We start from the raw sequence: 12,040 nt of genomic DNA, 5'->3' as shown, positions 1-12,040 counted from the left end.
AATTTTACACGTCTGATGTGTGCGCCGGTATGTGAACGATGCACTCCTGTGTGCTTCTGTTTCACTGGATACAATTACATGCCCTTACAGTAGATGGTAACTGTATATGTCTATTCTAGTCTACCGGATCTGTATACAGGATACCAATTTGTAAGCCGGATCTGATTTTACAGGATACAGTTTCGTCACAATATAAATTGTAAATAAATATGTAAACACGTGCATTGGCTTGAAGTTCCGGCTATTAATATCTTTATCTTATCAATTAAACTGATGGCGCCTTGTGAACGTAATGCATTTATGTTTTGATCAAATTTAAAAGCTTCGGGCTCAAGCATCCTTCCGTTTTCATTGTTGTCATCAGTATTGTCAGTTGTTGTCATCAGTATTCATCAATAGACATAGGTAACTGATTAGCAAATCTGTGACGTATCAAAAGTCCAAACTCCAAAGTTTAACTTATAACGTATTTTCCATATAGGTACTAACAAAGGTTAATAAATGAACGAAAGTAGATATGGATTCACGCTGAATAATATTTTCTACCTACCGTCATAATTACTCTGTAGGTGCTTTTATATTTCGAGCTTGCATGGTTTTTACTCGATATTACTGCAATGGGATTAAGTTTCATGAAAACAGGATATTCGTGTTGTTATTTTAATTAATATCTGATGTGTGAGCTGACCAAAATTAAATGAAAAGGATATTATATTCGATGTAGTGGTTGCTATGCTCGTTACGGACAAAGACTCGAACAATAGGCTAATTAGGCTTTAAATAATGCGTTAGATAAATAATTATTAAATTATTAAGTACATGACTATCACAAAGTAATAGAATGGATGAACGTATAAGATAAAAGTGTTTATTTCATAATTAATCTAATACCCATAATCAGTTGATGATAACCAATTTAAATACTGATAAATGGCGTTGGGCTACTTTTTAGATATAAGTTAATCTTTATGAAGAATGTTTATTGGCCTAGTCTGATACGTAATCAATCATCTAGAATCTAGCTCCAAGGAGAGATAAGCGAGTGACGGCCGGTCATTAGTGCCAGTGCATTGAAGAACATAGATAGTTACTCTAAACTTTAACCATTAGTTCTAATATATTGACGAATTGACTTACCAAAGATGGTTTCCTTGTACCTGAGATGGTCAATGATGAAATGTTTTTAATGATTTTTGAGATAAAGTAACTATATGGGTTTAGCTATAGAAGTTTAGTGGATACCTATGTATAGACCTACAGAGTCACCTATGTTGTTCTTCAAAATAAGGACTATAAGTTTGGTCAGACGTTTTAGCCAGTAATATGTGGGATATTCAATCACCTATAATTAAAGAAAGTTTTTATTCTACAAATAATTTAAAATCAAGTTATACGTTGCTGCTATGCATAAATTATATTTTATAGTGTTTGCTGCTACGTCGGGTATTATTATCGTGTTGCATTACAAATAGTTACATAACTGTGGATCCGCTACTATGTAATTTGAGGTCTGCCTATGGGAAATTCATTTGAAAGGCAGTCACCTGATATTTAACTACGGTTATTCTTGATTAAAACAACTTTTGACACGATTTACGACTAAAAAGCTGATTCACTAGGACGTTTTCCACTTTTTAGTTTCCATCTGAGAAAAATAATTGTCATTAAATAGGTATTATCTAGGTAGGTTGGTACTTACGCCATGCAACAGCGCGTGTAAACTAAAAATAACGAATTATCATTTCGTTATCGTTATTATAATTGAGATAAGCCTAGACATGTAGTTCAGGTACCCTAATTGGGGTACTTACATAATTTATAGAACCCAACTAGGTATGATTCGCGTTTTTTTGAATCACAAAACCGGCCAAGTGCGAGTTGAAATAGCGTACGTACACTAAGTACCTATATGAATAAAACAGCCAAAAAATCACGTTTTTTTGTATCTCTCATTCGAAATCCTCCATTATTTTTATTCTAGTAATCGGTATTTGTTTTTATGGTGTCAACAATCATACTTGCATCATCCAATACAGCGATCACGGTTCTGATACACACTGAAGTCTCAATAATCGTCGATACGGAACCCTGAAAGTAGCTCACCTAGAACTTAGAACATGTAGCTACTGTACTGACTTAGAGATTTAGCACGGATCTTACAAATGTGTGAGTGGTCGGCAGTGCAGTCTGAAAGCTCCTTAGAGAATGCTCATGCGCCTGTGTAACGTGCTTACCTTAGCTTCTATACTTTATCTGAACCATAGAAAACTTGAACATGGAATAAAATTAAAAGCGGAGATGCCATACCGGAAAATCTCCTAAGAAAGCAGCGTCACCAAAATGCTGGTGTTAGTGAGACGAGGAATGTTACTGTCTCCACCCTTATACCCTTATACGCCTTCTTTAGAACCCGCCAGTATTTTGTATCTAATTGGAACACGTCCGTTTTTTTGTATTAGAAGTAAAATCGTTGACAAAAGTCTCAAAAACCCGATCGCCATATTAGTTCACTCGTAACTGATTGTTGTGGTCATGCCTACCGTATATTTTTCCGTATGACCAAGAAGAAGGCGCCTGACCTTATGGCATCTCCGTTCATGTTTCCTTATTCTGTGATCCAAACAAAGATGGATGGCTCAGAAGTAATCCGAATCTCTCAATACGTATGTTTCGTATATATATTTTAAAATAAACCTGCGCTATATCTATCTATATAAATAAAAATGAATTGTTGTTCGTTAGTCTGATTTAAACTCGAGAACGGCTGGGCTGATTGAGCTGATTTTGGTTTTAAAATGTTTGTAGAGGTCCAGGGAAGGTTTGAACGATACGAAGTTCGCGGGATCAGCTAGTAGGTAATATATAAACCTACCTAACAGTTTTCATGTGAATAATAAAATTTAAACACGAGTACCTACTTACCTGAAATTTAAGCACATTTCCGATATAATTAATGCAGTGTTCATTAAGTACACTTAATTATTTCAATGCTTTACAAACAGGTGTAGGTATAATATTTTTGGTTATGTTCGTAATTGAAAGGATTTTACGGCGGAACAATAATAGCACTTCATTTGTGTAACAGATTTATAAGTACCTACATATTCGGTACGTATATTTATGGTAGGCATGTTCTTTCGCAAGGTTTTCTGTTTCTGTCTTCAAAGTATCTGCTTGTTTTGTAAGTAATAAGCTCCTTTAATTTAGAGTCAGTTACCTTTGAAGCTCGTCACATCTCTCACTAATCTACCTTTCACTTCGTCCATGTACCCAGATAAAAGGAAGAACAAAATGCAACTCGCTTCGTAGCAAAGTCCGATGCTACGCGGCTACGAGCTGTAGCAAAGTACTTACACTGCGTAGCCATGTCGAAACTTCCCCAAAAATAATATAAAGTGTTCTCAAAAACACAAAATTAATCTCAGTTTTGAGCGTACATGTATTTGTATAAGCTTCTTATAAAACAAAACGAGGATTTATCTGAAACATGTTTTCCGCGGTTGTATTTATTAAATCCGCCATTAATGTTGACCGAAACTCGGTTGCGGCGTATTAAAAAATGTTTGTGTATTGCAAAAGCGAATCTTTGAAATAACAGTTACGACCAATACCGAACTAATTGCCACCTACCACCCGCGCCCACCTGCATCCCACCCCTACTCTCACCCCCATCCCCACCCGCCTGCGTGCACCCAGCTCCGACCATAATGAGAGTTTTTGCTGGTACAGCAACAGGCAAATATCATATACTGACCTCAATATACAAATAAATAATTCCACATGAATTATGGAGTAATCTCGAGAGATAAACGACGTAATAATCTGTTTGATTAAAATATAATTAATTAAAGATAGGGTAATCGTAAGTAATTCACAGCACGGTACAAATCTCTCAATTACGTAAAATCAGCCCATAGCCGGCCAAATGCAAGTCATTAGGACGCGCGCACGGTTCCGTACCCTTATTAATATCGAGTGATTATAGGTCTTTAAAAAAAAAAAAAAAAAAAAACATTTTATTATTTTTTACTACCCATATGTTATCAACTCTCCGGCCCCAACATAGTTGGGAAAATTCTCAAGAGGAGATGATGATTTGTTTTCAACTATCTAGGTCCATCACGGTTCATGAAACAGCCAGGGGCCCGATTCTTCTAAGTTAATAATGTCAAAATCGAATAGAAATCGAATCGCAATATGACCGCAATAGCAGTTTTAACCATATCGGGCATTCTGCTACGAATAAAAGACCAATCGTATTCGATTGACATTTGATTGGTGTGCGATTGGTCTGCTATTTTGGTGATTTTGGTCTATACGGTAGTTTGCTGTACAATCATTTTGCAATCGTAAATCATTTCCAGACAAAATGTTTCATTATTGAATGACAGAAAAGGATAAAAACGTTTATTTCAAAGAAAAATAGCGGAATGCCACATACGCTTCAATCGTAATCGAGTCGGGATTGGATCGCAGGCGAATCGAGTCGAACGTGAATCGTAAGAAAAATTAGGAGGATCGGGCCCCTGATAACAGCCGGTTGTACGGACGGGACGGAGAGTAGTTTGTATCCAATGTGGATGGATTTACGGAACCAAGAATTTAAGTATGTAATTAAATGCCATTTGAAATACAGATTCCACGTTGTGGATTTGGTATCCAAATTAATATCCGCGTGGAAGGTGACATATGACTATCTACTGAAAGGATAATAAAAGTCTTGCACAAAATTAAAAGTGTCATGGTGGGCAATGTCTGGTTAACCATTTACTAATTCAATAAATGTAGCTTAACTAATTATTGTAAATAGTGTGTTTCCGATTTAAACCAATAAACAACCATAAAAGCAAAATAATTAAGGCACTTCCTAATTAAATACCAAAAAATGTGGGTTACTACTGGAATAAGGTCAGCGTAGGTATATGAAATAGAGTGCAGTACATTTTGTTTACGGTGGCGCCATCTATCTCACCAGAGTGTAACTTGCTTTTTCAGGAAACGGGATATTACTACTTTGTGCCCATATTTCCTTTATTGAAGATACGATTAATTATATTGTAAGCGAAAATTACCACTCAATGGATCAATGAGGATGGATGGCACTATAATTATAGTGCCTTCCGTGAGTGGGTACCAATTCTTATATGACTTTTTACACAAATAGGTACTTTTATAACAAATAAACTATTGCTAAAAATAACGATTCAATTGATCAACTAATTGTAATTATTACATTTTCATAGATATCTAGCCACATTTTATGATTCATAAGCTGAGAAATAATCACGATTGTCCATCTTTACTTAGTATCAAAATAAGTATAAGTAAGCACAGAATACCTTAATAGTTGCTTCGTAAGTATGTATTAAGCAGTCCGACGGAGTGCTGGCAAGAAAAGCTGGATACTTTCTTCGACGATTGGTCACAGTACGCTCCCGACAGAGAAAGATGGAAGAGTGTGAGTAAGGCCTTTGCCCAGCATACAGCATAGGCTAACAAATTAATGAAATTAAAAAATGATGTAGGGTAACTGGTAATTAGAAACCGATACTAGAATAAGTGATTCTACCCACGATTACAATTTTAGAGATACTATTTTTTAATTTTCATTAGTTTTATCACATTAATAAAGCTGATTCAAATTTGTTAACCGACTTACCGTAAAGGAGGAGGTTCTCAATGAGTGTTTTCTAAAATGGCGTCCACCAGGTGGCAGCACCGAGTCGTCAGGTCCAGGTAACTGTCAAAGTGCTTATCTTTACTATGAATAGTGAACGATTTTAGTGTTTTTTTTTTATTTTATAATTAAAGCACTGCATTATTGTTTTACTATTGAGGTTGACTAAATAAAAAAAACTAAATCATATTGTGTTAACAAAATTTTCAACAAGCTTTTCCTTAGTGCCAGTGACTTTTGCACCCTCTCTCTTAGCTCAATTTTTAGTTCGGAAACCTTATTCTGACCGTAGTCCATAATAAAATCAATAACACTTCCAATATAACAGAATTTCAATAAACAATAAGTTCGGACCCTACAATTCCATACTATTTGACAGCTGTTTGGACCTGACGCATACGAAGCGCCGCCTGGCGGCAGAAAAAGTATCGAAAACCCTCATTCGGCCGGTGTTTCTTTTTTTTCTATGTACCTATGTACATCGATTACGCCGAGGTTTATTGACCGATTTATGTGATTCTTTTTTTGTTCGATGCGGAATAGCTGCCAGTTGGTCCCATAGTCATCATACATATAGTCATCAGGTCAGGATGTGATGATGGAAACCCTGAGAAAGCGAGGGCAACCTTCGAAAATTGTAGGCATATATAGGGTAAAAACTTGACACTCAGGTGTATGCATGAAAGTACTATTCGACAGTGAAGGTTTGAAGCTGACCTGATGATGGAGACCAGAGGGTCGAGGGAACTCGACAACTGGATATGTAAACTACCTCGTATTTGGGCTTAAATTATTTGTATTGATGAGAACTTTCCACTTATACGGATAGTGACACCGATTCGTATCACTGAAAAGCTGTAAATAAAAAACTTTTTTTTGCTGTTGTGATTAAAGAGAATGAAAAATAAAATCATGAGCTCAGGCTCTCAGCTGTGTCCCGTTATGTAAAACATGTAGCAAATATGTTAAACTGGTGCAATAGTTGAGTTTATTCGTTACCTACAATACTTACACAAGTCCTTGCACACTTTCATCATGAGCGGAGTTTCGAAGTTTGATGCTTCGATAATTCATTTGTGCGTTGATAGGTCACCAATTCTCACTTTCTATTAAAAGTGAATATCAAACCTAGTGTTCTTTTTCAAAGATTATGATAGGATAAATAAATATTGTGCTTAAGTTTGATTACATCATATTATCAAGTATTGCTATAATTCTTGTGCTCTTTTTGTATGGAATTATCATCGGCATGAAATCACCTTTTCGACTAGCTGTGGGTTCTAATCGTTTGAGAAACAGGTAATGGTAATATTATCAAATGAAACAATAGTTTGTAGTGATTTCGTTTAATCAAGGTAGTTGTGTTACATTTGGTAATTGACTGGAGTTGATAGATCCAATAAATGCAATCAAATGTAATCACCAGAGTTCTCTAACTTAACTTTAACTATATACGGAACCAAATAAATGATTAAAACTAATTATAAACAATCAGTCATAATTTTCCTTTACGATTCCCTCTAATACGAGATCATATTTTTACTGTGTTATAATCGAATAATTTGAATCAAGATTTAAGTATAGGATATTTTTTAACATGTTTGGTACACAGTAAGAATATGAAATCGTGAACAATCAGTACAATTGACTGAGATCACTTCGAATGAAGTTTACAATGGTCTAAGCACACTAACCTATTCAAAAATATTTCACCAATTCCGTTGCGAAAGATTCAGTCCAGATAGACACTATTATGAACTGTCGCAAATTGGTTAAAAAACGAGACACTTAAAACAACTTAAAGATTATATATAATAAGGTAATTTTCAACAAAACATATTTCTTTGTTTGGAAACGAAGCGTAAGATTACACTGCTGCACCGAAACGTTTCATCTACATTAAACTTTGTTTAAACTCAGACTTGAATGTCTCAAACATTTCAAGTTATTTTCAATAGATACTATTTTACCCTCACGTTAAGTTTAAATAAAAAAACAAAGGTTTATATATAACACAACGAAAGATCTGACGATCTTTTTTAGATAGAAAAAATGTAGCTTCCTATTTGAGGTGAGCCTGAACAAGGAACTTAGCAGATAAAAAAAACGACGCTGCATTGAGACGTCTATACAAAAAAATGTTTACTTTAAAATAAAGTAAACACAAAAAAAATAGAAAAAATAAGTTCAAAATAAAAAAAGTAAGTTCAAAATAAGAAAAAAAGGGTAAACGTCGCAATTTTATGCGAGATTGATTTTAGCAATCAATTATGCATTTTGAGATTGAAGTCAGTATGTAATAGTGTTAGTTTCCTGGGAGATACGTATCAGGAGTCGATCTAGTGAGTGTCGTGAGGCTAGGTTATAACTACTGTAAAAAAAAACATGGGAAAGTATAGGACTGCCTCAGACAAGTGCAGTGGGATCATTACTACCATCCCAGGGATTAACATCAGTGAACATCTTAATTACTGACACTACATCTTGCGCAGACAGACACACGTTTACTAAGTACTACTTTCAACATCTCACCTTAGTATCCTGACACAGTTAAAAAACTCATGTCAACAATATTCAGGATGAACAGATTACTGAAAATAGCAGCTAGAACGCAACGATGTCTGCTTGCGCAAGTATTAATACGGACTTAAATTCTCTATTAGGTTCATCTACTATTTTAAACCTGGATTAAATGGCCTGGGACAACACAGAAAGCTCTGAACTTCGAGAGTATGCTAACAGACGGCCACAGCAATTGACTGGCCCGGCTAAAGAATACACAATGAAACATTCAATATTGATGTAGTGAAACGAACATGAACCACGAAACATTTAACACCGATATATAGATGTACATCGATCGACAATATTGAACTTACTATATAATGTTTAACGATACAATTACGTAAAGTTCGGCTACATAATAAGTATTTGCTGGTGCTGGACTCGCTAAAATGTTGCTGTAAAAGCTCTGTGTTAGTTAATCTGAGGATTTGCCTCAATGATAGTGTTTTAGGTGTATGATATCTGGTAGACTACTGCCCAACAGTTGGTTTTGTATTGGTTCTTATTCTGTTGTGTAATGGCTTAGTGATTTCAAATTCAAAATGAACAATGATTACAAAAGTGTTAGTGTTCGGGCTTTTAGCTTAACATATAAAACAGTCAGTTTCCTCGTGTTGCGTATACATGCTACACAAGGCCACCCGACCCCCGCAAGCCCGCACCGCTTTCGACAACACATATCTATATCTGATGTAAACACCTATATGAAAAATGCCTCTCAATTACAAGTGTGCGGGTTGGATTCCAGGTTAAAGAACGTATCTTTATGTACTTTCTATATTCGACACTTTGGACTGAATGATGGTGAATAGAACCATCTTGAAAAAACCTGGAGTTTAATTTCTGAAATCGCCCATCCGCCTTGTGAACACATGGTTTTTGACGCTCAGTCCTTCTCTGTATGAGAAGGGGCCTGTGTCCCGTCGTGGGACAAAAAAGGCTGATGAAGAAACACCTATACACAATCTTAAAGGAACGTAATCTATTATAATACTGAATGTGTGCTCGTAAACTATTACGAAATAATCAGCTAGGGCCGCGTCCTATCTAAACACCGGGCTATAGAAGTTACTCTCTGAGTACAATTATAACTATTGTTATTACCTAACACATATTATATTTACGGTACATCCATGAACAACACATAGTTTATATTGTTACAGAAATCTGCTACGTGAATGTTCTCAAGTTTACAAAAAAGTTAATGAATGGAAAATTCCTAGTGAATGAATGAAAACATTTATTTATGTTCAATGAATGTATGTAACAAATATGACATGAACAATTCTAGCGAATGATGATGAATTGTGACACTGTGTTTAGGTGTAAAATTGTATAAATTTAGTCCCAGTTCGTAACAATATTTACTTAATCGGTACACTAATCCTTATTATAATTGTGAAATATATCGACGGCGACCTATAGAATAGAACAGCAGTGAGACGCGACCCCACTCCTACGTCATGAAGAACAACTATTACCAAGCTGTGTGCCGGTCATCAATTGAAATACTGCAAGTACAATTATTAATTTACAATTAACAACTAACACACAAGTAACATTTATGAGTAAATAATCAAATCATGCATCGTCATGTAATGATTTGCAACGTTCCTTGATTATGTGTCCAGGCCAACAACTCCAATATATGCAATCAATAAGTTCGCGATCCCGACATACGTATGATTCGAGTCACATTCGAACATCATAAAATGTTCCGTACCCCCAGTCTACAAGTTTCAATACCTTTGGACCTTAGTAAAGGAATATTTTCCTGCATTTGGAACATTAATTTAATGACTGGTGGAAAGTTTACTTCCCACATCGCCACATGTTTTCGTACCTAGCTAAATACATTTAGTACGAAATCTTAATACTAAACATTTAATCGCTTGCGTCGTTCAAAAGAACGGCCGCATCGATCAGGAGTACAATGTTGTTGATCCAGTCGAATTTATAACACTTATAGAATATACCACACTTCGCGTAATCTACTCAGTCGGTGGTGCCGTGATCTGCGACCTGCGCCGAAGCGGCAACCGACGTATCGCGTACCTACACTATGTCACTAACAGACAGACATAATGTTACGCGATAGAGACGTTGCCAACTTTGGTCCGAAAGGGACGCCTATTCTATGTAGGCACAAAAAGTTGACAACAGAAACAATATCATTAATGCTTAATAGTTTACTCTTATAAATACTCGTCAGATACAAAGTGCTGAAGAAAGCATCGGTTGCGCTTCGGCAGTAGATCAGCAGCATTCAAGATATCAACCTCGACACGACGTAAAACGCTGAAACCGCCCAAAAATACAACGCACAGTGCGTTAATCTAGGATAACATTTAGAAGTTAATAACTAGGATAGTGTCGGAGTCACACAGATCGTTTGTAGCCGACGGGTGTCGAGCTGAGTCCTTTAGGTGGCAACGTGATGGAGCCGCGCAACGACTCACAGACGTCAACAACGCAGACACTGATTTCGTACAAATTCCGCCACTTGATCATTGTTTACTTCTTAAAGTTTAACTTGTGTACAATGACAGTTTCGTAACTAACGCTGTGGAGGTTGTAATGTTTTGTATATGTTGTCTATCGTGAAGAGTCTCGTCACTAGTGCTTTGGAGTAGCAAAGTTTAACTGTACGCTATATGTGGGTGTGTTATGTGAATTACTAAAGAGGTTTGGGGAATGTGACTGTCATGTCCAAGTTAAATTTTAAGTGGTAGGTGTATGTGGTTTAATTGTCGAACTTGAGTATGGAGTCGATGGAGAAGTCGGCCCTGCGTCGTTGCTCTAGCATGATGAAGGTCTGGACGGTGCGCAGCGCCGCCGGGCTGGCCGCCGACGGGCCCGGGACGGCGACGTCGCCGCCTCCGCCGCCACCCGCTTCCTTTCAGCTGGGCTTCTGCTGCACCTCGCGCATTATCAGCTATAACAACACAAATATATGTATTCGCGTGTCGTGGTGGTGTGCAATGTACTAGTACGCTTAGAGATCAGTGCGTTGTGTTCGTTTCAAAGTAATTTATAGTGTAATGCGGCTTGTGACCACGACACTAAGTGTCACTATTCTAGTAATAATCTAGATTTTTAGACACAAGACCACCTCTAAATGTACGGCGTACAAACGACACAACACATTCGCAAATAATAAAACAAAATAATATCAATGGCAAGCCAGTAAACTTGACCATTGAAGCGAATAAACCATAGAAATAAACGTATCTAATGCTCGAAATAAATGGGAAGCGTCTGGGTTCCATGGCACGCAAAGCACTAACAAAACAAAACGAAATTATGTTGAGAAAAATAATATTATACCGTATTCGTGACGAGGGCTAACTCAGCTAGGAGCGTGGGGGGACGCAAGCTATGATTTTCGTAATTAAGCCAAAAGTAACGTCCTTTTAAAATTTGGAAAAAAGGGCCAAGTTTAGTCGTCAGTCCGTCAAGTTTGTCACTGAAATCTGTAATTTTAAACTGTCAAATTTATCAAAAGACACTGTTAAACTGAACGAGAGGATCCTAGAGTTCAAAGAGTGAAATAACTACAGATAGTAGGGTAATAACCACGGATTTTCGTTCTTGATCTTCTCGTGTATCGTCGTAGACATGTGCCTGTAAATGCACACACATGTGTCATATTTGTGAAGTTAGGAGGTACCGCAGATGGAGCACTGCTAGATGGTGCCTAGCGCCTGGGGCCTGGGTAGGCAGCAAGCTGAGCGTAGCTGGGCTATACAGAGCAGGCGATGTTAGCGAGCTCGGTTAAGGATCTAAGTGTGACGGTTC

At 36.8% G+C, this 12,040-nt stretch overlaps 1 protein-coding gene across 9 annotated transcripts in view; it reads right to left on the bottom strand.

The window, feature by feature from the left end:
* Nucleotides 1–7,007: 7,007 nt before the first annotated feature.
* LOC124644889 (protein AF-10-like) overlaps nucleotides 7,008–12,040 on the bottom strand; it is a 37,784-nt gene continuing 32,751 nt past the window's right edge. For all 9 annotated transcript variants that reach the window (XM_047184539.1, XM_047184537.1, XM_047184540.1 and 6 more), the window contains one exon: nucleotides 7,008–11,177. In XM_047184539.1, coding sequence (XP_047040495.1) covers nucleotides 11,142–11,177 — 36 coding nt within the window. In that variant the 3' untranslated portion in view covers nucleotides 7,008–11,141. The remainder of the gene's footprint in view (nucleotides 11,178–12,040) is intronic.

This window comes from Helicoverpa zea, chromosome 31 (genome assembly GCF_022581195.2).
Source record: "Helicoverpa zea isolate HzStark_Cry1AcR chromosome 31, ilHelZeax1.1, whole genome shotgun sequence".
NCBI classification, from domain to species: Eukaryota; Metazoa; Arthropoda; class Insecta; order Lepidoptera; family Noctuidae; genus Helicoverpa; species Helicoverpa zea.
This window is presented reverse-complemented; position numbering and strand designations above follow the sequence as displayed.